General features: G+C 32.8%; 1 protein-coding gene across 1 annotated transcript in view; it reads right to left on the bottom strand.

The window, feature by feature from the left end:
- The window catches only part of LOC132745326 (uncharacterized), a gene marked incomplete at its 3' end in the record, with an annotated part of 94,589 nt that overhangs the window by 27,129 nt on the left and 42,551 nt on the right, over positions 1 to 24,909 (bottom strand). The window contains 15 exon segments of the mRNA XM_060734218.1: positions 461 to 569; positions 1,196 to 1,404; positions 1,954 to 2,080; positions 5,649 to 5,938; positions 6,302 to 6,472; positions 8,284 to 8,441; positions 9,047 to 9,188; positions 9,673 to 9,786; positions 10,196 to 10,313; positions 10,767 to 10,924; positions 11,536 to 11,735; positions 19,275 to 19,298; positions 19,780 to 20,058; positions 21,790 to 21,846; positions 22,899 to 23,009. Of these exon segments, the coding sequence (XP_060590201.1) occupies positions 461 to 569; positions 1,196 to 1,404; positions 1,954 to 2,080; positions 5,649 to 5,938; positions 6,302 to 6,472; positions 8,284 to 8,441; positions 9,047 to 9,188; positions 9,673 to 9,786; positions 10,196 to 10,313; positions 10,767 to 10,924; positions 11,536 to 11,735; positions 19,275 to 19,298; positions 19,780 to 20,058; positions 21,790 to 21,846; positions 22,899 to 23,009 (2,267 nt within the window).

Below are 24,909 nucleotides of genomic sequence, written 5' to 3'. Positions count from 1 at the left end.
ATGATGAAAAAGTTCAAGAAATCCTTTTCGAGACTTCAAATATAATTTTGATTAACAGGGAAATGAAAAGTTTTCTTTCCAACTATAAGAACAATTATATTGAATAATGAATTAGTTCAGTTTTCAATTTGAATGTTTCTTTTTTTTTTCAATACATACAGAAATATGAGTTTCAACTTTATAAATAAACACACATTTTTTGTAAGTTGCCTTACCCCACATCTGTAATTAACATGATTCAACAATGTGGCTTGCACATGAAGTCTAAGAAAATGTAAACGTTCAAAACTTTTTTCAAATTGTTAAACCATATTACCTTACACTGTAAATATTCCAAGACTTCCTTTTTACCTTCATACCAAAACACAGAAAGTGAGGCTAAATTTATTAACTATTAAGGAATCTTAAACTGAAGAAAGGAATGGTATGAACAAAATATATCTTTAAAATGAAGTTTTACCTTTTCATCAAAGTTGCTGTGATGTACCCCTGTGGCACCCTGGGCTGTCTCTGGTGTGATGAAATGGGTATGTGTCAATGTGGTAAATATTGTCTGCAGCTCTGAGTTCCTGTCAAAATACAAAGTTTTGCCTCAGTGTTACAATCTATTTTATCATTAGCTATATATTTTGCTTTTTATTATCTTTCTGTACCATCATGAATAGTAAACTTAAATGCATGTCTCTGAGAAGGCACAGGGCATCGGTGGAAGATTTGAAGACTTGGGATGACACAAAACGACCAGCTGCTGGTGTCCTGACTTAGGCTGAGGAGAGTGACCCTATGATGTTTTAAGGCAGAGACGACAAGGATGGTGTGCTAGGGTGGGTGAGCCCCTAGCACAGATAGATGGCTTGTAAGGCAGGCCCTTTGCTTGGCACCAACAGACGTTTTAAGGGATACCTCTTTTCATTATTGTCTCAGGTTACTGTACATTTAGGTTTTCATTTACCGCCATACAGTGACCTACTTTTGGCTCAAAATTCATAACCTTGGTTACTAATCCGTGAGAATTCCATGAAGGTAAATTATCTCCACAGTTTCTGCTTCAAAATCAATTCTTTAAGGGCATGACTGCTGACATGTTTGGAGTCCATACTCAACAGCAAAAGCTGCTTTTTGTGCCTTAATGAGCGTAGGGACCTTCATTAAACATAGACTACATACATACATTCTAATAAATGATACAACTTACGATGGGAATGGTACAGCAAACATGGCAAAATGTCGGAGGAATCTCTGACTAAGTTTCGGTACATTAGCCGTCGTGTTAGCGTTCACTGTGCTGACATATGTCACGTTCTTCACGTATCTCCAGGCATGTGTGTCCTGGTTGTAGAAACCACCATCATCTATATGTTCTCTGATCAACTCAATAGCTGTCTGGTCACCCCATTTGTCTACCTGTAATCATAATAATGATATCCATTTGTAAAGAAATATAGAAGTATCTTACAGGTGTATTTTATAAATTTCATAAAAACAGAAATATCTACATTTCGTTCATAAAATGGGTTTCATATTGGGTTTTTCAGGCCAACAGCAAAATATTTTTACATTTTTATTAAATGCAGCTTACACTGACGTTAAGCGTATAAGTTTAACTTCTCATTCCATTATTTTTTACATTTATTGTTTTGAAAATGTTATGTAGAGCATTGTCTCTCAAATCTGTTTTCAATGTTTATGATTTTTGTTCAAAATCAAATTTGGTGGCATGAGGCCAAACTAATGTAACCAAGAAACAAAAGTTTCACAAAAACCTTTCAAGATGAGACTTTAATCCAATGCTAGAAGTAATTTGCACTGATGATAATATTACGGCCCGTCTTCAAAGACTTATCGTCAGCTACAGAAATGAGCCTATTGACCTATAATTCAAAAAGGAGTTTCATCAAGGGCACAAAATTTTCGTATCTACAGAAAAATGAATAAGTAAATAATTATTGGTACCATAGATAAGTTGACATCATCAACAAAGCAGAGTAGACGTTTGTTTCCTTTAGGTACATATGTCCTGCCATGTTTCCATTCAAGCCTCTCATCCAGACGATCATATAGGAGCTTGGAATTTGTAAACCTGAAATAATTCAACAATATAAGTTTGAAATTAGTAAATGTGAAGAAAATCAAAACTATGATAAATTCATGTTTTATTTTTATCAAATGTCTTGAGTGTTATTTGTGTCTGGCTGATAATTAAAAACACATGGCTCAAATTTTAGTTTAGTACAGAAGTTTAGCATACTTGATACTCTTCAAAGGAGGTGAATCATTATCCAGGAACTTCTGGAAACGGAACAGTAGGGAGGTTTAAGGAGAACTAGAACTATCGCTGAATGCGATTCATACCCCCACCAATGTCCTTGACAGAAGACAACTTGGAAAGGTGGTTAAGGGAATAACTTAAGTGGCACAAATACATAAAAAGAAAATATCTCTGGTGAAAAAAAGACTAATTGTACAGGTAATAGTAAAAATTTCTATTATCAAATCATGTTCGAAACAGTTACAAATAACCTTTCATTTTCCCAATATACTAAACTTTTCATAAGTCAATTTTTGACCTTCAAGTGTGGCCTTGACCTTCAGCTGGCACAAGGGTATGATGGGTTCTGCACATCGCCCAATTGGAGTGAACATTTGAGTAAAAGTTTGAAGAAAAATTCTTCCATTAGTATAGAATTTATAGAGCGGACACAACATATTGTCTAGTATTGATTGTATGTAAATTTAAAGACTTAAAAAGGGGCATAACTTTGTCAAAATGCAATACAGAGTTATGAAACTTGACCTGCATATCGTAATTGTGACACCTCATATATCTTTTAAGTTTCAAGCAAATACCTATGCTAGTTTCCGAAATATTCAAGAACATGTTTTAATCTAAGAACATTTTCTAAGTCAATTTTTGACCTTCAAGTCTGACCTTGACCTTTAGCCTGCACAAAGGTGACATGGATTCTGCACATAACCTTGTTTAGGTGAACATTTGAGAAAAGTTTGTAGAAAATTCTTCCATTAGTATAGCATTTATAGAGCGGACACAACATATTGTCTAATATGTGATTGTATGTAAATTTGAAGATTAAAAAGGGGCATAACTTTGTTAAAATGCAATACAGAGTTATGAAACTTGACCAGCATATCTTAATTGTGACACTTCATTTATATTTTAAGTTTCAAGCAAATACCTTTCCTGGATTCAGAAATATTCAGATATATGTTAAAATTAAAGAACATTTTCTAAGTCAATTTTTGACCTTCAAGTGTGACCTTGACCTTAAGCCGGCAAAAGAGTGACATGGGTTCTGCACATAACCTTGTTGAGGTGAACATTTGAGCCAAGTTTGAAGAAAATCTTTCAATAAGTGTAGGACTTACAGAGCGGACACGACATACTGTGTAATATTTGATTGTTTGATATTTGACCTTCAATTGTGACCTTGACCTTGAGCTGACACATGGGCAACATAAGTTCTGCACATCCCATTGTTGAGGTGAACATTTGAGCCAAGTTTGAAGAAAATCTTTCAATTAGTGTAGGACTTACAGAGCGGACACGACATATTGTGTAATATTTGATTGTTTGATATTTGACCTTCAATTGTGACCTTGACCTTAAAATGACACATGGGCAACATGAGTTCTGCACATCCCCTTGTTGAGGTGAACATTTTAGCCAAGTTTGAAGACAAGGAACATCGCAATGCGATGCAACCAGGTTTTCAGCAAAATATTTCACAGAAGCTTTGTCATGAAGGGGCATTTGTTTTTAATTGAACTTTTAGGAGGAATTATGGCTTGAGAAATTTTATGTTGTCTATTCGCCTTTTTTCCCCAAATGTTTTAGAAAGGTAAACAGTACTTTATTTTTGCTTAATTTTTGCATTTTTGCGTCTCTTGTCATTTTCTTTTGTCAACAATATTGGCGTGTGGTGTTTTGTGCGATATCAAGAAAAGTATGTTCACAATTTTAAAAAAATACTTGAATGATGTCTTGGAAGAAACATGGGAATTTAGTGAGCGCCAGGGCACTTGATGACAAAGCTTCTGTGAAAGTTTGGTCAAAATCCATTGAGAAATGTAGGAGAAGTTGCGCACTGTAGAAATTGTTCACTATATATTCTGTATAAGGAAAAAATATACAAAGGGCCATAATTCAGTCAAATATTATCCAATCACAAAACCCCGACAATATGTGCCAGGCACTTGAAAACAAAGCTTCTAAGAAAGTTTGGTCAAAATCCGTTGAGAAATGTAGGAGGAGTTGAGCACAGAAGAAATTGTTCTCTATATATTCTGTATAAGGAAAAAATATACAAAGGGCCATAATTCGGTCAAATATTATCCAATCACAAAACCCCGACAATATGTGCCAGGCACTTGAAAACAAAGCTTCTAAGAAAGTTTGGTCAAAATCCGTTGAGAAATGTAGGAGGAGTTGAGCACAGAAGAAATTGTTCACTATATATTCTATATAAGGAAAAAAAACAAAGGGCTATAATTAGGTCAAATATATACCAATTGCAAAACCCTGGCAATATGTGTCAGGGCACTTGATGACAAAGCTTCTGAGAAAGTTTGGTCAAAATCCGTTGAGAAATGTAGGAGGAGTTGCGCACAGAAGAAATTGTTCACTATATATTTTATATAAGGGAAAAAAACAAAGGGCCATAATTAGGTCAAATATTATCTAATCGCAAAACCCCGACAATATGCGCCAGGGCACTTGATGACAAAGCTTCTGTGAAAGTTTGGTCAAAATCCGTTGAGAAATGTAGGAGGAGTTGCGCACAGAAACTATATATTCTATATAAGGAAAAAAAACAAAGGGCCATAATTAGGTCAAATATATACCAATTGCAAAACCCTGGCAATATGTGTCAGGGCACTTGATGACAAAGCTTCTGAGAAAGTTTGGTCAAAATCCGTTGAGAAATGTAGGAGGAGTTGCGCACAGAAGAAATTGTTCACTATATATTTTATATAAGGGAAAAAAACAAAGGGCCATAATTAGGTCAAATATTATCTAATCGCAAAACCCCGACAATATGCGCCAGGGCACTTGATGACAAAGCTTCTGTGAAAGTTTGGTCAAAATCCGTTGAGAAATGTAGGAGGAGTTGCGCACAGAAGAAATTGTTTACGCCCGCCCGCCCGCCCGTCTGCCCGCCCGCCCGCCCGCCGCCGACATACCTCAATCTAATAACCAGTTTTTTCCTTCGGAAAACCTGGTTAAAAATCTTTCAATTATTGTAGGACCTACAGAGCGGACACAACATACTGTCTAATATATGATTGTGTTTGATATTTGACCTTCAATTGTGACCTTGACCTTGAGCTGACACATGGGCAACATGGGTTCTGCACATCCCCTTGCTGAGGTGAACATTTGAGCCAAGTTTGAAGAAAATCCTTCAAGTGGTATAGGAGTTATAGAGCGGACACGAAAATGGAGACGGAGGGACCGACGGACCGACCGACCGACGCGACAAAGCGAATCCATTATAGCCCCCCCCCACATTTTGTGGTGGGGGTATAAAAAGATTATAGTTAGCTGAAACCTATATAGAAATATTTTTCATCAAACATCATAATGTCCCCTTTTCTCTTGTTATAATTATACCCATTATGTCATACATTACCTATTAGCTTGCACAGTAAGGGAAAGAACTTCAGCCACCTCTCCTGAACAAACAGTTCTTATCCTTTCATTTACAATAGCTGTTTTACCACAGCCATTTTCTCCAACCAGTAGCACCGACTTTCCAGCATCGGTCAGGAGTCCGAGTATAGCCATAATCTGCTCAATCTGGACGCTGTGAACGAAGGCGTCTGATGGAATACCGATGTGAGGTGTACCGCTGTAGGCTGGCATGATGTCATTCCAGCGAACAAACTCGTGTGTTTCTGTGTCCACCATGAAGTCAAACACCTGACATAGAATTGTAAAGACATACAGTCATACTATATAAAAGTATATTGTTTTATCACTGAAATAGAATTTTTAGTAAGAAAACTAACAGATTTATAACCAAGAATTACTAGACTGAGAGAATATCTATGCCTTTTCAAAAACGAAACATTGCATAGAATGTAGAACAACTTTTCTTAACATGATACAATCTAAAAATTATTATATCAACACTTTACATGAGTTTCTAGTTAAAAATCAAACAACCCTCTGCACTCTGAGAAGAGCTTGTTTAACAATCAAGAGACAAAATATTAGTGCCCTTCAGTCTGACACAGTCTAAGTATAATACCTTTATAACCAAGAGAAATCCATCTAACTTACCAAGCCTTCATCTGGGAAGTCGATATGTTGTTCAAACTGCTCTCTCCACCAGAAGCTAAAGGCGTCCCTGTACTCGGCCTCTAGTGTACCTCCAAATGCCCAAATACATGCAAAGTTAAAGTATCTCTCAAACTCTACATCACTCAAGTCAGGGTATGGATTCACCATTGTCTGTGGAAAAATAGAAAATATATAAATCAAGCCATTCATAGATGGAAGAAATAGATAATACATGCACCTAAAAATTATTAAAGTAGTAAGTGTAAGGTGATTATTGAAAGATAATAAAAGAAATATGTATTTGTTTTTCATAAAGATATCATAACATAATCGTTTAACAAAAAAAATTCATGTTTCTGATTAAAATGCTATTTATATGCTTGATTTAATATGAAATAATACATAAGTCATATATTCATTTAAAGGAAAGATTTTTTCCTGTTAAAAACAAACTTTTTTATTCTGACAGCATAAAGATGATATATTAAAGCTACATCTTTCAAACACCCCCTCCCCCTTTTTTAAAGCTGGTTATGTGAAAAACTGTACTAAGTAACTCTTTAAAAAAAAAAAACAACAAGAGAGCCATGATGACCCTGAGGTCGCTCACCTGTATATAGGCCCCCCCAACCCCCCCCCCCCCAACGTTGCTGGGCCAATTTAACCCAAGGGCTTTTATTTGCACAAACTTGGTAGACACCCATAAGAAGATGTTTCATGCTAAACATCTAAGCTCTAGCTCATTGGGCTTTTTAAAAGAAGATTTTTTTTAAGTCCTTACTATACACATATAGTTAAAAACAATGACACCCCTGGGGCCGGGACAGTTTTGACCCCAGGGATTTTATTTGAACAAACTTTGTAGACACTTACTAGAAGATGTTTCATGCCTAATATCTAAACTCTAGCTATTTGGGTTTTTTCAAAGAAGATTTTAAGTTTTTGCTATACACATATAAAGAAAATCAATGACCCTCGGGGCGGGGCCAATTTTGACCCCAGGTCATTTATTTGAACAAACTTTGTAGACACTCACTAAAAGATGTTTCATGCTTAATATCTTAACTCTAGCTATTTGGGTTTTTTCAAAGAAGATTTTTTAAGTTTTTGCTATACACATATAAGGAAAATCAATGACCCCCGGGGCGGGCCAATTTTGACCCCAGGGCTTTTATTTGAACAAACTTGGTAGACACCTATTAGAACATGTTTGACGCTAAATATCTTAGCCATAGCTCTTTGAGTTCTTTAAAAGAAGATTTTTTAAGTTTTTACTATATGCATATAGGGAAAATCAATGACCCCCCGGGGTGGGGCCAATTTTGACCCCAGGGCTTTTATTTGAACAAACTTGGTAGACACCTATTAGAACATGTTTGATGCTAAATATCTAAGCTCTAGCTCTTTGGGTTCTTTAAAAGAAGATTTTTTAAGTTTTTACTATATGCATATAGGGAAAATCAATGACCCCCCGGGGCGGGGCCAATTTTGACCCCAGGGCTTTTATTTGAACAAACTTGGTAGACACTCACTAGAAGATGTTTCATGCCAAATATCTAAGCTCTAGCTCTTATGGTTTTTTAAGAGAAGATATTTTAAGTTTTTTCTTTCGGTTGCCATGGCAACCAGAGTTCTGCATGGAATTAAATTCTTTGAACAATTTTTAAAGGTGACCACCAAAGGAACATTCCTGTGAAGTTTGGATGAAATTGGCTTAGTGGTTTATGAGGAGATGTCATTTAAAGTAAAAGTTTACGGAAGGACGGACGACGGACGGACGGACGCTGGACAAAAAGGGATCACAAAAGCTCACCCTGTCACTTCGTGACAGGTGAGCTAAAAACAAAAAACTGAAGATAAACCAGTTTTTTTACAATAAACAAATCTTCCCTCAAGACTAAAAGATTAACATTAAAATGTTCTGACATGAATTACTATTTCTTAATTGGTTTATATGTTTTCAAATAAGACTGTCATCTTACATCTAATAGTGTACTGAATGTCATGATCATATTCTCTACGGTATGATTGATGACTCTCTTGAACTGTGGGTAAGGTGACTTGGCACTGGTAAACATGTGAGGTCTTGTACACTCACTCAGATAGTTGATGGTCTTGTAGATATATACATCACAAAAACCTGAAATAATAAATTAACATGTCACAAAAAACTGAAATAAAAAATTAACATGTCACAAAAAACTGAAATAATAAATTAACATGTCACAAAAACCTGAAATAATAAATTAACATGTCACAAAAAACTGAAATAAAAAATTAACATGTCACAAAAAACTGAAATAATAAATTTAACTGTCACAAAAATATGAAATAATAAATTTAACTGTCACAAAAATATGAAATAATAAATTTAACTGTCACAAAAATATGAAATAATAAATTTAACTGTCATGTTGGGATTACTGCTTCACTCCTCAGAAGAGTATACTGAGCAGGGTGCGTACACCACAAGTGAAAGATGAAAGTAAAAACCTAAAGAAATATCTTCCAGATAGGGAGGGTGTGTAATAATAAAGAATGAGAGTACAAAACAGAAGTGCTGTACAGTATAAGATATTATGAACAAAAGTTGAAATAACTGCTTGGAACTAAAGGAGCAAGCATCTGCTTGCTTGAAAAGTTCAGTAGTAGGCAGGGTTACTACTTGTTCTGATCTATACTTAAACTTAACTGACCAAAAGTAAACCGGAATATGCACAAGGGTTGACTGTTGTTTAGACTTACCTGTGAGAAGGTCTTTATCTGCGTCTGGTCTACGTTCAAGCCACTGTACCAGCATAAGCTGCCAACCTACATCTGTATTACTCATTACCATTACACCTACACTGGCTAACAGAGATGGACTCATGTTGGCCAGGGACTCAAGCTGAAAAAAATGGTACAAGTTATCAAATAATAGTATAGACTGTTTACATATCAAAACCATGTAGCTGATTGTTTAACAATTTACATTCACATCTGGAAATTAAAACTAGAGAATAATGAATAAATATTTTTCTGAATGTTTCTAATTTTGTTTAATTTGACTTTTCAATACTGAGATAGGTGAACACAAAAAACTGTCTTTCTTAAGCTTACACACTTGTGATGGGGATCAAATTTTTGTACACACACTTATCAAGTTGACATATGAATTTTTTTGTTAAACTAGCTCAAAATACATTTAGATAATCAGCGATTTTGGATAGAGTTACAAAAACAGAATTTTCTATTTGGCTTTAAAGGCATGTAGTTTGTATGTGCTGATTCAGCAGTTTGATCAACACCCCAAATGTGTTTATTATTTCTTAATGCAAACTTAAACTATAGTTTTTTTTTCATGTACCAAAGATAAAAGTTTATGAATTTACCTCCCACATGAACCTAAGTGTATCAGGTACAGCAATTCTCTCATTGTTACCTAGCACCATAGATCCACAATTCATCAGTATACTCTGTAACAACTCTAACTGACCATGGTCAGCCTACATAATAAAATACATACAGGACATTTTTTAGTTTAGGTAAATATGGAACATTATACTAACATATACTTGCAAACTACTACAGTTTTAATTTTTACCAAACAGTTTGCTCATGTTCCTCAAGCAATTTATTTTTTGTTGTGTCCAATTTTTAAAAAGAAAAATTATACCTGTACATGGATTCAAACAGCAGAACAGTATTACATACATAATTATGCATTTAATATTGAATATGTTTTAAGGAAAGAAAAATAAATTGAATAGCATTAGTTAAATTATATATCATACAATCTTCCAGTGGCAGCTTCTTTTACAATGTTTATTAATTATAAACTTTCCATTAAGAATTTTTTCACAAATCAATGCCATCATATTAAATCCAATTGTTGTAACAAATATTCCTAATTACCTCCCCATCCAGCTGCATTATTTTCATGATAGGTTTGGCTTTAAAGCTGTAGTTCTGGTTAGGTGGTTGTACACAGAACTTCCTCAACAACGATGCAAACAGACCATCCTTCCATTCCCTGAAATAAAATGTTTGTTTTATTATTATACCATTTTGACTGTCTAGTTCAAATAGCAGACTCATGTCAGCATTGCAGTCACACAGCATGCACCATGGTGATGTCTAACCATACTCTTATTCTGTTGTATAATCAGTTTAATTATTTGATTTTGATTATTTAACAATGTATGGTCCATGGGCCAATCTGTTTCACCAAATTAATGGGAATAATACATGCCAAATTCATTATGAAAAATGTAGAAGACCAATAAATATGGTAATCACTTTGTTTTTCCGGACTTGCAAGTCACCACTTACCGAAAAGACATAAACCCTTTCTTGAAAGAAGTTATAACACTTTTGTCCTATACCCCTTATTTGTTCATCTGAACTTGCAAAAACAATGTTTTTTTCTGTTTTCTAATTGGAACATTCAATAGTTATATGTTTAACATTATGATTGCACTCTTACTTGGTTTTATTATCAAAGTATCCCATGAGTTCCTCTGATTCTACAGCTTTAGAGAAGACTGTTTGTACACTGATTGTCTTGCCTCGTTCTCTTTCTGCTACAGCAAATGTTTTAATACACTCACTCTTACCACACCCTGCTGGTCCTACTACAAATATCTACAATGAATTAAGTACAATTGTCATAATGTTGATCAAATCATTCACTTTGTTACTCCAATCATCTATGAAAGTAAACATATATTATATATTCTTAATACAACTTATTAATTAAGTATCATGCCAGTAGGATATATAATTAAAAGTCACATAGCCTCATGATTTTATATAACATATCCCCACAATTTTATATTACTATCTATCTTAAAGACCTATAATTCTACAATATGTAATATTCTGACTTAACAACATGAAAATTATGCAAAATAAAGTCTATGTTACATCTTATATTATCCTTTATATACTAAAATTGCCAAGACATTTACTGAAAAGCCTTTCCAACAAGCATATAGCCGAGCCAGCCTGCATGTCCATACAATCATACCATATACTATACTACTAGATAGAAATTTTTTTAATTTTTCATTGTATTATCACTAAAATCACTAACAGATTACCATAATCCCAAAATGGAAGGTGGATATATCTATTGCAACAATTCAGCATGTAAAAGAATATGGTTTCCTTAAACAAGTGTATTCCAAAGTGGTTGCAATGAAGACCAGAAATGAAAATGAACATCAAAATAATTAAACATGTCAAAAACTTACTGTCTGATGAGCAGCATTAAGCTGGGCCAGTTGAGCAACTCTAGCCTGGAATGCCACACCTGGAAGTAGGCCAAGGTCACCTGTTGCTACGGCAATGGCATCCTGGATATCTTCCAATGTCTGTTTCTGGTTAGGATCTATGTAAGCAAATCTGTCACCCTGGGTCATGTTGACCACTGGTGTGTTCAAGTTGATTGATTCTAAAAAAAAGGAAAAAATTTACTTTTAAATTAAAACTAAAAAGCAGGGAAATTGACATCTTTATTTCATAAATGGTTGATGGGTAAATGGGAATTTAAATACCTTTTTTGTAATTGTTACCAAATTATGATACCATCATTCTATAATATACTACAAATCATAATAATTTATATGATTCTGATGATACTCTTCATAACAATGCTGAAAAATATCCAGCGATTTCAACAAAAAATATTAATAATATTCTGTCATTAGTCCAGCTCCCTCAAGAAGTAAATTAATTTGAGTGATTTAAGCAGGGAAAAAATATCTTCAGAATATTGTGGTTACATTATTTCACATTGTTAGTTGTCTGATATACCAAGGTTTAAAGTTCAAATGCAAAGAAATATTTAATAATGAGATTGTTAATAGTAATGGTTAAATATCAACATCAATTAAACTATGACAAGTTGACAAGTCATACACTTGAGTGTGACAAAAATATTATTCAATTAATTTCTGATTAAGACACTGTTAATAATATAAAATGAATCAATGACAATCCATTTAATAACATTCAGAGTAACACTACAGAGACAATGCGATGTCATACAATTTGATGGTGTCACACTTTGATGTCATAACAAATAGAAGCCTTTGATAATGTAACCATGAATGCATAATGACATGCCATAATATGATGTCATAATAAACAAGCATTTGATAGTATTGCGGGCAATACAGTAGTCCCCTACCGGTCCCTCAAAAAGTTCTTTAATTGTCATACACTCCTGTGTATTGCCATTTATAATGAATTTGAGGATGAAGTCTGTATTTGAAAATATCAACCACAAAACATAATAAAATAAGTTTGTCTATATCACAGTAATGTGTTAAGTTTCCATGCTTAGTAAGGAAATTATGTTTATACAACCATGTCATATTATTACAATGTGGGATTTTAAAGTAAATCCTATAAGGAATGAAGAAATTGGAGTGAAAATACCAGTTTCTCGAAAAAAATCTAAGTTCAAGGGGGACATAATTCTGGAAATAGTCTTGCTAGAGTATTTAACCTTCTCAAAAATGTCGAGTGATAATAAGAAACATATATATGAAGTTTGAAGTAGATACATTAGGAAATAAAGAAGTTATTTAAAAAAGACAACATTTTTTCCCCTAAAAAATCTAAGTTCAAGGGAGGTAATACTGATATTTTTTGTGCTAGAGTTATAAACCTTGTCACATATGATGTGGTTGATGACCAGAAACTTATATTTAAAGTTTGAAGTAAACACCTTAAGAAATAAAGAACATATAGTGAAAAAGCTGAAAAATTTAAATCAGAAATCTTGAAATTCAGGCTATTTGTTGCCATAGCAACCAGAATTTTCAACATAGGAAGAAAAGAAAAAGATGTGCATAATCTCCAGACTGCCATCTACCCATATTTCAAGTTTCATAAAAATATTTTCAGTACTTTTTGAGTTATCACTGGATCCAGTTTATGTGTTAAATTTGCCATATTTTCAGACTATTTGTTGCCATAGCAACCAGAATTTTCAACATAGGAAGAAAAAAAAAAAGACGTGCATAATCTCCATACTGCCATCTATCCACATATCAAGTTTCATAAAAATATTTTCAGTACTTTTTGCGTTATCGCGGGATCCAGTTCAGGGTTCGACACTAACTGTTTTTACCAGGGATCCCATAGGAATCCCTGAGATTTAATTCAGGGATTCCTCCTAAATGTCAGGGATTCCTCAGATCAAAATAGTAAAATATGGAGACGAAGAATAACAAGGGAGTGCAGCAATTCGATTTCAAATTCTTTTCATTTTTGAGACAACATACAGGATATATTGTCTTGCTTCAGATGCAGAAAATGTAGTTTATGAGCCCTTTGGAAATAAGGCTATTTTAAGTTTTAAAAGCGTTTCAAAGTGTTAACTTTACTAGTATATATATATAAATATATATATTTGGACTGCTAAGATAAATTAAAACATAATATATTTTTACATGAACATGGAAACAGAATAACATTAAGCTCACTGAACAAGAGTTCGATTTGAAAATAGCTATCTTGCTAAAACCTGTTTTCTCTAATTGTGAACCAGTTTCTGTATCTAAATGAAGGTATAATGCAAGTGACTTGACAAGGTGGTTTGAATTTTTGAAGTAAAATAGGAACTGGGGAAACATTTTCCCAGATAGCCAAGGGTTCACTGAAATAGAGCCCACTTATCATATGTAGATCTTTAAAAAGTTACAGGTAATGATTAGGCTCCATATTCCAGAAAGGTCTGGTATGGATAACTGTCTATAATTATTTACTTTCATGTCATTTTTAAAGGAAATTCTTAATTATGATCACTTTAAGAAAATATTTGATTTCATTTTACATTTTTGTGTTAGAAAGGAAAAATCCCATAGATTGTTGTAAATTAAATATTTTGATAATTTTTTACTTAAGCTAATAAAAATATCAAGAAACAGTTTTGTTTGCATTACAAGTACGGTACATTTAAATGATTTCATTTTTAAAAATGATAAGTTGCTCCAAGTCCATGACAGGATGTGCAATATCCAAATTTATTGTTCTCAATTTTTACACTGAAATGTCCGATCCCTTTCCTCCCTGTGTATTGATTTTTTTGTAAGTTTTGACACCTGTCACATCAAAGGCACTCACCCATACAGCAGTCATGTAGCTCACAACACTGATTGGCTCAAAGCACTGTCAGATGAAATATACGTCATTTGCTGTATATTTCGTCATTTGCTGTATGTTTCACGTAAGGATTTTTGTATTTTTTGTCGGTAAATAATGCGTGACCTTGATTGACCTTAGACTTTAGTTAGACAATGTTTTTTTAGCATTGAAGGCTGTGAGTTTCAAAAAGGATTTTAAACTTAAAGTATGGATTCTTTTTATTTTGTTTATTAATTATACTTTTGCTGTAGTCTACTATAGGGAGAAAAAATACAATAGTTATCTTTTTTTTCACAATTTTGACGAAAATTTACAATGGTCACAAGTGCCGAATTTTGGCAATAAAAAAACAAACAACAAACGTACAGTAGCTACCGCCGGCATTGCCGATCAACACAAATTTGAAGTACACATCGCTTGTGTAATAATTATACGATAATTACATTTCTTTTTTGAATTTTCACAACTCTATTTTATGAAGTCAATGCATGATATAAAATTATACAAGAATGTTTCTTAAGTCAAAACATTTTTGTCATTTTTTTATCGCAAATGAGTTGATAGCAGTCACTGCTCAAAGAAAATCTAGCGTACATAATTCAAGAGTGTAGACTAGATTTTACCGGCGGGGTTTTTCTTTTCTTTCTTGAACCACTTTTCTTGAATATTTGTGATTCATTAATTCAGAAAATTTCAAAAGTTTACACAGCAATTTTTCAGGGATCCCAACGGAATCCCCAGCTAGGAATCACAGGGATTCCTCCCGACTTTTTGGGATCCTCGGAATCCCGGGACCCCGTTAGTGTCGAACCCTGCAGTTTTGTGGACGGACGGACTGACGGACTGACAGACTGACAGACAGACAGACAGACAGACGGACAGACAGACAGACGGACAGACGGACGGAGGGTAAACCTAAAGTCCCCTCCGGTTAAACCGGTAGGGGACTAAAAACTTTTTTCTGATGATCATGTCAATACAGTGATAAAACACAATGCAATTGTTGTTGTTTATTTCTGTTCTATACACTAATTTTAATACACTTTCTATTAGCAATACTTAGATGATTTCCCGATGTTGTTACTATTGCATTTCATAAGCTGATGTCATGATAATGTAATAATGGCATGTAAAGCTTAAGTTGTGTCTTTACGATGTTACAATGGCATGTCAGGCTTAAGTGTTTTCATTTAGATGTTATAATGGCATGTCAGGCTTTAGTGTTGTTTTTTGATGTTATAATGGCATGTAAGGCTTTAGTGTTTTTTTAATTTTGATGTTACAATGGCATGTCAGGCTTAAGTGTTTTCATTTTGATGTAATAATGGCATGTCAGGCTTAAGTGTTGTTTTTTGATGTTATAATGTCATGTAAGGCTTTAGTGTTTTCATTTTGATGTTATAATGGCATGTCAGGCTTAAGTGTTGTTTTTTGATGTTATAATGTCATGTAAGGCTTAAGTGTTTTCATTTTGATGTTATAATGGCATGTCAGGCTTAAGCGTTGTTTTTTGATGTTATAATGTCATGTAAGGCTTTAGTGTTTTCATTTTGATGTTATAATGGCATGTCAGGCTTAAGTGTTGTTTTTTGATGTTATAATGTCATGTAAGGCTTTGGTGTTTTCATTTTGATGTTATAATGGCATGTCAGGCTTAAGTGTTGTTTTTTGATGTTATAATGTCATGTAAGGCTTTAGTGTTTTCATTTTGATGTTATAATGGCATGTCAGGCTTAAGTGTTGTTTTTTGATGTTATAATGTCATGTAAGGCTTAAGTGTTTTCATTTTAATGTTATAATGGCATGGCAGACTTAAATGTTGTCTTTATGGTATAATGGCATGCCATAAATTGATGATGTAAAGTAATATTTTGACAATCTCACTGCAAAAGTGATATTATAGCATATCATACCATCATGTATTCTTGTGTTTTTTTTTTTGCTGACATACTGATAATCAAAATTTCCTTATTTCTTCAACTTTAAAACAGAAAGCCATTGTTATTTATTATTGTTCACACTTTTTACTTTTCATCTTCATATAGCCTTTTTTGCAAGTAACAAATAAAGCTATATGTGAAACTAACAATATTAAGTGAGTATTTCTGTAAAATTATTAATTTCCTCTGTTTTCTGGTCATACTTTGTACTAAAATCCTTCATAATTTTCTACTTTTTCCTTATAAAGCTCATTAAGCATGCTTAAACCATGTAAAAATGACATCTATCTAGCAAATACTGCAACCTACAACGACTAGCCATCTAGCAAAGTAAAAATACATCTTATATATTTATGATAGTCTGAATGACATTAAAAACATACTGAAGGTTTGTGACACCACTAGAACTGTTATATCCTGTAACATTTTTTCATTATTTCTGGGACTAACTACATCATTGGTATTATTAAGGAAAATGCATCAAAACTGGTAATTTGAGAATAATGAATTTAGCTACATGCACAATGCAAAAGAAAAACTGTTGTATTATATTCTTTGTTAACAGTTGTGATGAGAAAACACTCAATGATTCAAAGTAATTGGCCTCTTTTTGTTTTTGAAGAAAACATACAAGGTCAAAAACGAGTTTGACTGCAAATTGGGAATTAACTGAAATTTTCATTTTCCAACAATATTGTTTGATACTGTAATAGTCTTTCCCTTGGAAAGCAGCTTTTTTCAGAGGTAACTTTGAAACAAGTACAAGTATTTGTGGAATACCCCTTGAAATGTGAAACTTTCTATGAAAATATTCTCCTAAAGTGAAAAAGTATTGCTAATTTTCAAAGTTCACATATTTTAAGGCCTTCTATAACAGTTATTTTATAATTCAGTACTATCCCATTCTTGTAAATCACATAAACTTTCACTTCAAATAACAAAAGATAAAAGATCATACAAAATTGAACATCTTGAACACCTTGCCCCTTTAAGACAAATAACTTTAAAGCAACTTGTTCATATTTAAGAGATGATATTTTTTCTCTCTCACAAAGAAATGTCATATGTAGCCCATTGTACTGTGTAAGCAATAAGTGACTTTATTAACAAAATAACATAACTATATATACCAAGAATGCCAATGGAATTAGGAAAAATGTGTTCTAAATTGGGAATTTTAAAATAATGGAAGCTTTGTACTAGGTTAAAGAAGAGAGAAATTTTATGCCATTTTCTTTGCATACATTTCTGTCATGTTTGTAAAAGAAAGAAAATGCATAAAAGTGTCTGTCTTTCATTTCTCTTGGAAAAACAATGTCAAAATTATGCTTCCAAAACTGGGACTTTTAACTTAAGATTTTTGGAAAAGGTTCTTTTTGGCACTGCATGGGATTGTTTTTTCTTTCCCTAAAAGGGCAAGAAAGGTATGTCTATAATTATTTTCAGTATGACAAACAAATCAAACTATACATAGTGAAAAAAAATCACTCTAATCATGAACAAGTTGCCTTTATAAATCAACAGCTTATCTACAAAACAGTAACGCATTTTACCTCTCACATCTATATGATATCCTAAATATAATGTAAGCATTTAAAAAAACTTAAATAATTTGCTAACATGAGTTCTACATATTGATTAAGTTATGAGTCAAAGTCAATTTGACAGGAACATGATCAAACACTGCTATGAAATTTGTTAATCAAGCAAACTTCTTTCCAAATATGGTGGGTGAATAATATTCAGTTTTGTGATTTTTATGAATAAAGCAGTCATTGATAAATAATAATTAAAAGCATTTTTTTCTTGCATTCAAGCATGGTATATAATGTAGCGTTACAAATGAATTACATTTCTATATAGGTTATCCTAATCATTAACTGCTTAGAATCTGTAAAATGACAATGGTTAAAAATGTTTTCTTTCAAAAACATGAAGAAATAAGCCAATGATATGTCCAGTATATCAATAGTAGGAGGAAAATGATTCAGATATTATAATAAAGATTTTGAAGAATAATCATGAGCAAGAAATAATCAAGAATTAATAAAAATTTGCCTCTGATAAAAATGTCAGACTTCTCAGGTAGAAAAGAAACTTGTTAAAATCGAGTTTACTGAATAGCGTTATGAATTATGACAATGTATATTATATCTAGAATTGCAAACTTTTATGTCATAATAGCTATGGCAACATAGCATTGTTATAATTTCAAAACAATTGAATTTCTGACTTTTCAAGTCTGTATTCTGATGACATTAAAATATCAAAGTTTGACAAATAAATGTTGCAGAGACTTTATTTAATAGAGAACTTATCACTCAGATTTTGGTCTCTTATATTGTTTAAAAAAAAAATGTCAATTTTTTTAAAAAATATTTTGTAGACAAAACCTAAATGCATTTAACTAATAGATTAAAAGACAGGCGAAATTTCGTTTCAGTTCACACAATAAATTAGTAAACCTGTTGAGTTTATTTTTGAAGCTGTAACTGTAAAAGTTTGTTGGGAAACCCCAAAATATTTTTTTTTTTAATTCCAGAGTAAGTCTATTAAAAAGAAGAAAAAAAAATAAGAAAAATGAGCATTAATATCTTGTTTAGTTTTGATGTTACTATTTTCTTACCGGTACTTTCAGCCTCTAAATTGAGAAAATCAAGCTCTTCAACATTTATAGTCACTTCACTACTACATACCACCGGGCAAAAATGCCAGTCAATATTTAAAATGCAGTGAGTCACAAAGCAGGTCCTCATAACATAGCAACTATGTATAATGTATATAATATACTCGTAATGTACTTTAACCAAACTAAAAAAAGTGCACTCTATATCTAAGCAGTTGCAAATAATAAAAAAATGACGAAATATCTGGGGTTTTCATTATATAATACTTGCCATATAACCCATTTTTTTTCTTATCTGAGAATAAAAGATATATAAAAAAGGACCATTGATTTAAACCAATATTTAACATCTAAATTGTAATAAAGTGCATGTAAAAAAAGGTGTTGAAAATAATATTATAAGCAACTATAAAACGAATCAATAAAAAAATTAACAAATCACAAGGATTATCCAAAGATAAAAAACTCCATTGTTCCTAATTCCAATAAGCTGGGTCAATAGGGACAGTTATTATTTTTTAACAGTTTTCTAAAATTTAGTACTAAGTTTTTGTACTTGTGGTTAAAGTTACAATGTTTTTTGGTGTTTTGTTTTTGTTTTTTTCTCTTTAAAGAAGAATAAAATTTTCCGACAGAGGCAACTATTGCTAAACATGAAAAAAAGAGATTGCTAAAAACAAAATCTCAAATATAAACAGTGTCCTCTAAATCCCATTCCATTTGTCAATAAAATCTAACTTTGCACATAGGTAATAGACAATTTTCATATTTTTTACCTCTGACAGATCTTGTAGAACTTTGGCTCTTTGCCGTCCTGATTCTGCTTGAACCCTTTGAGCTGCCGCGGGACTGGTTCTCCGGCATTTTTTCCATCATATCCTCGTCTCCACCAAACACCATCGGGATATCAACATTCGGCCACACATCACTGACGAGGGTAACAAACACGCTGGCATCGCGACCAACCATGCGGGGAAGGAACGAGTCCCGGAGAGCTGTGACCATGGCTTTCTCCTCCATTAACAAACTCTTATCTCCTTCCAACATTTTCTCAGCTGAAATAATAACAAAATTTCTGTAATCTACTATACTTCAAAAGCAAGCTTTCTGTTCATACCAAGATAAGTTTTATTTAAACTTTAAGGGCTTTAATTATGTATGAAACAAAAATTAATCCATTTTAAGGGCATACAGTGTAAGATTCAACGTGATGCAATAAGGGCCATAAAATCTTGAGCTATGATACATTTCACATAGAACTTGTTCTCACTGTAAAGATTTGGCAACATTGTTGCAATTTCAAACATAATTTTATTAATACATTGTACTAACTACTGGCAGTAAAAAAAAAACAGTGTTTATGTAAACTTACTGAAAAATTAATGTATATGTATATAATATAACTGAAAACAAATTTAAATGAAAAATAAACTTTTATTAAATGGTTAATCCCAAAAGGTTGCAGCTGTCATATGCCAGCAGTTTATAACAAGGCTAACATGTACATCTAAACAATCTGATCATTAAATACATGTATATACTGCTGACAACAAATTGTCCGTAACATATAGCAAGGCTTTTTTTAAATGTTAGAGGAGAAGTGTTATTTCATTGACAGTTATAAGGTAGTTTAACAAATATGGAAATTAGTTCATAATTTAATATTAAAAACAAATCTGAATGCATTTTCAACTATCACAATTTAAAGCATTCTCTCACAAAGACTGACCTATTCAGTCTATTTTCAGCACCTTTATGACAAGAAAATATTTTTTTTAATTTTCAGAAACTTCTTTATCAATATTCATTGGCTGCCAAGTTCTTACTGAAAGAGGCAAGCCGTTAATACTCTCCCATGCAAGGCTACATACATTGTATGACCTTTCAATCTTTTAATAAGATAGCCAAACAGCTTTAACATTAGTGAAATATTACTTGGTTTAAACATATTCATTTTAGCTTGATTGCGAAACAAGTTCATCACTTTCGAGTCTGCCCAGTACTGGTGTCATATGAAGAAACATGGTCGTGACCCGAGTAGGACTTGAACCCATGATCTCTGGTTTGAGAGGCAGACACCTTAACCACTAGGCCACGGCTCCCCTTTGAAATATTACTTGAATCATGGAATAAAACTTAAAGGGGAAGTAAACAAACAATTCTGTCATTACATCTTTGATGGATATGAGACATTCTCAAACAGGTTAAACATAGGCTTGACTGTATCTATGGTAGATAATGATAATCTTAACAAAGATTTCATAAGAAATACAGATTTTTGTTATTGTGATTGGTAGTAGTTTAACAAAATATTACAATGGGCAATGACCTTATAAGAATTCTTTGATTCCTTACCAGTCCTAGACTATTTTTCTGCAATAATTGTCTAACTAGTACAAATAACTCATTTATACCAATGCAGAACATTGTAAACTTATTTTTCAGGTCCTTCGGTATCATTGATTTCAACATGTCAAGTATTGAAAATTGAGTACCTCTCTCAAGTCGTTGCTAGGGGGCATGAGGAGCGCTTCCCTTTTTCATTATCCCTCAGGTACAGGCTCAATCAAACACAGGTCTACATTTTCCATGTTAATTTTGTTGTGATTTATGCTTCCAAGGGATCACCCTTTTCGCAGATTTTATTTTTTCACAAAATATATCCAGCATCCAGAATTTAAACAGCTGATCATAGATGTATAAAGGTCCTCTTACCAAGTTAATCTGAATCTGAGAGGCTGTCAACTTGGAAACTAAAGTTAATGAACATGGTGATTGTTACAAACCTTTCTGTGAGCCTGTATCTTCCTCCTCGTCCTCTTCTATATCACTCTCTGATTCCCCTAACACACAACACAAGGTGAACGTTAGTTAACAGTGCAAATAACCCAATAGTGTAGCGGCCAGTATTCATCAACATTTTATGTGCAAACTTTAGACTTATCTTTTAAGATTCTAAAATTACTTTAGGCAAATTTGCCTATGACATTTTTGTTTAATTCCAGATTGATTTTTGTGTCACTTTGATGACTTTTCTGGGCAACCAGACTAATTCTTTCAGTATATATTTATATCTTATAATGCCTGAAGGATGGTTCCATTTGGTTCAGACGCCAAAAAAGAACATAGATGCGTTTCCAAAAAATTTGAATGCCTTCTTTACAATCTAATCTGTCAACAAAGACTCAGAGCACACTAAACATGATGTGTATTTAAAACAAAAATAATCAAAACCAAACACTATAAATCAAGCTTGGTTTTAAGTCTAAAATTTTAACACTTACACTGTTGATGAAAATGGCCAATATTGCATCATTAAGGTGCAACAGAATGTTAAGTCATAACAAAATAATGAATAAAATTTATGAATTTTTGGTTGTAAGGTGGAGGGGTAGGACAAGAATTTTAGGTTCAATACATGCATTTCTTCTTGAAATTAGTTAAGAAACTAGAATTTAATCATGGATATGTTTGTTAAAGAATAAGGATACACTAAACTTAGTTGAACCATGGATGAGTAAATAAAACTTATCAAATATACATTTTATATAGTTTGTAATGAAGATACTATAATTAAAAGATTATTACAACTTTTGAAAAGTTAACTTTTTATTGAGAAGATAGATCAAGGGTTGTTATTATGATCAAGGGTTGTTATTTTTTGAGGATTTACAGTTAAATAGGAGTAATGGTCAAGGATGGGTATAAAAATAAAGCAATCATAAATCATAGAAACAGACACAAACACATATAATCATGACTCTGTCTAAAACAATGCCACCCAAGGGATGCCCTGGTCTGTTTGTTTATGTATCATGCATAAATGCCCCTATGTGTTTACACACTGTGCAACATCACCAGTTTGTCAAAAGAAACAAGCATGTATGCTCTTTACCTGTTTCACTGAGCTCTGCAGTAAATGTTTCAAGATGAGCCCCGGCTTCAGCAACTACACCTTTCAATGTTTTCAAGCTCCATCCATTGAAACCAGCACTGATGTCAACACCTATAAATAGTAACAAAGATGAAACACCATCCAATGAAATTTCAATACCTATATTTAGTAACAACAAATTATTATTAAATAACTGTAAGAAGAAAAGTATAAAAATATCACTTAATGAAATTGTAACAGATGAAATACCACCTGATGAAAAATCTATCATTTGATGAAATGTTAATATCTATTAATAGAAATAAATATGAAAAAACCATCATGCAATGGAATGGCAATACCCACTTATAGTATCAACCCAATAAAAAAGGTTAAAAGCTATAAATAAGAGGCTGAAATCTAGCATAAAAATGACGTTTTTTTTATTTTTCAAAACTGAAATTCATGCTATAAAATTATGTTAAAAGCAACAATTTATGAGCAGATCTAGAGTATAGTATGCTTGATTCCCAAACAGCATGCACAAGACAGGAAGTTCCTTGCTCCATAATTCCCATAAGCTTCATGGTTAACATGTGTAAACTATGAACTAAAAATAATTTACCCTGCAACACAATGTCTGTTTACAATTTTCTATCTACAGAAATTTTATTCAAACCCAACAAAATTACTTAAAGGCAGATTCTAGCTGCACCCCTAAACCAATAACCTGCTGGTAGCGCAATAATTAGCCTTTGCCACCAGTATAGAGCCAAGCATGTCTGCACACCCATGCAGATTGACCAGGCTTTATACTGTTTGTAGCTCAATTTTAGTATTTCAATAACAAAAACCCTCACACTTTACATTCAAACCTAGAAAATTGAATTTCATAAATTCAGCAGGTTAAGGATTAAAGAATTTATTTTGGAACTCAGTAGAACCAATAACTACATTTTGGGGGGGTTGGGTTTAATGTCACATCAACACAGTCAAGGTCATATGGCGACTTTCCAGCTTTACAGGTGGAGGAAGACCCCAAGTGCCTCTCCGTAAAATATGTCAGGCATACATGGCCACCTGAGTAGAACCAAGGACGTTCTGTAAGCTAGCTGGATAGCTCCTTCACATGAAAGAATTTAAAGTCCCTGGCAAGGTTCAAACCCCCAGCAATGAGGGGCAAGTGGTTCCAATAACTACATAGACTATGATTTTTTACAGGAGCAAATATCAATCCTTTTAAGAACACACATTTATGCACTCTGTCCAGGCAATTTACTGATGATTTTTTTTTTGACATTTTAAAACCCATTAATTTATACTGGGCAGTTCAAAAATTAAAACCAGTACCTAACACAAATTTATGTTGGCAATCAACTACATCATTTATTATGAAACATAAAAATGTGATTAATCAACTAGGTGAAAGGTGAAAAAATTGTGATGACAATAATATAACATTTTCCTATGTGAACCAGACATACAAACATATAAAGCATTAATTAAGTCAGAATAAACACTTTGTTATTCAAAACATAGTATATATGCTATTTCTGGAAGGGTGACTTTTGTAACAACAAGTCTTTGCACAGTGTTATCTACATATAGTATTCTTGAATGAGAAAGAATTTTATCTCCTTTAAAAATTTTAATAATCATCCATTATAGCTAACTTATGCCATGTACAGTTCTTTTGTGTTAGGGCTATGCTGGGGCTAAAATGCAAAAAGATGAAAACCAGAAATCACACAGTCATGACTTGTTACATTTCCATCTTTTTGACCTTTAACCTTATCAAAATAATGAACAAAAGGATAAATATTGAGTTTATTCCAGAAATGTTTTCAGTCCTTGCATTTGCATTTTTATACTGATGAGGCGCTTAGGTGAAAACACAGCAGAAGGCAGTTTGTCATCTTTTAAACATTTCTCCGAATACCAGAAAAAACTGTATAAGGCATAAAATAGTCACTATACATATGAGATATACCACAGTTTTTGGCTATAGTAAACCTTGTAAAATCATGTTTAT

Source organism: Ruditapes philippinarum, unplaced genomic scaffold, assembly GCF_026571515.1.
Source record: "Ruditapes philippinarum isolate M1 unplaced genomic scaffold, ASM2657151v2 ctg1773_1_1_1_1, whole genome shotgun sequence".
Classification (NCBI taxonomy): domain Eukaryota; kingdom Metazoa; phylum Mollusca; class Bivalvia; order Venerida; family Veneridae; genus Ruditapes; species Ruditapes philippinarum.
Note: the sequence above shows the minus strand (reverse complement) of the source record. Positions and strands in the feature narration are given on the sequence as shown.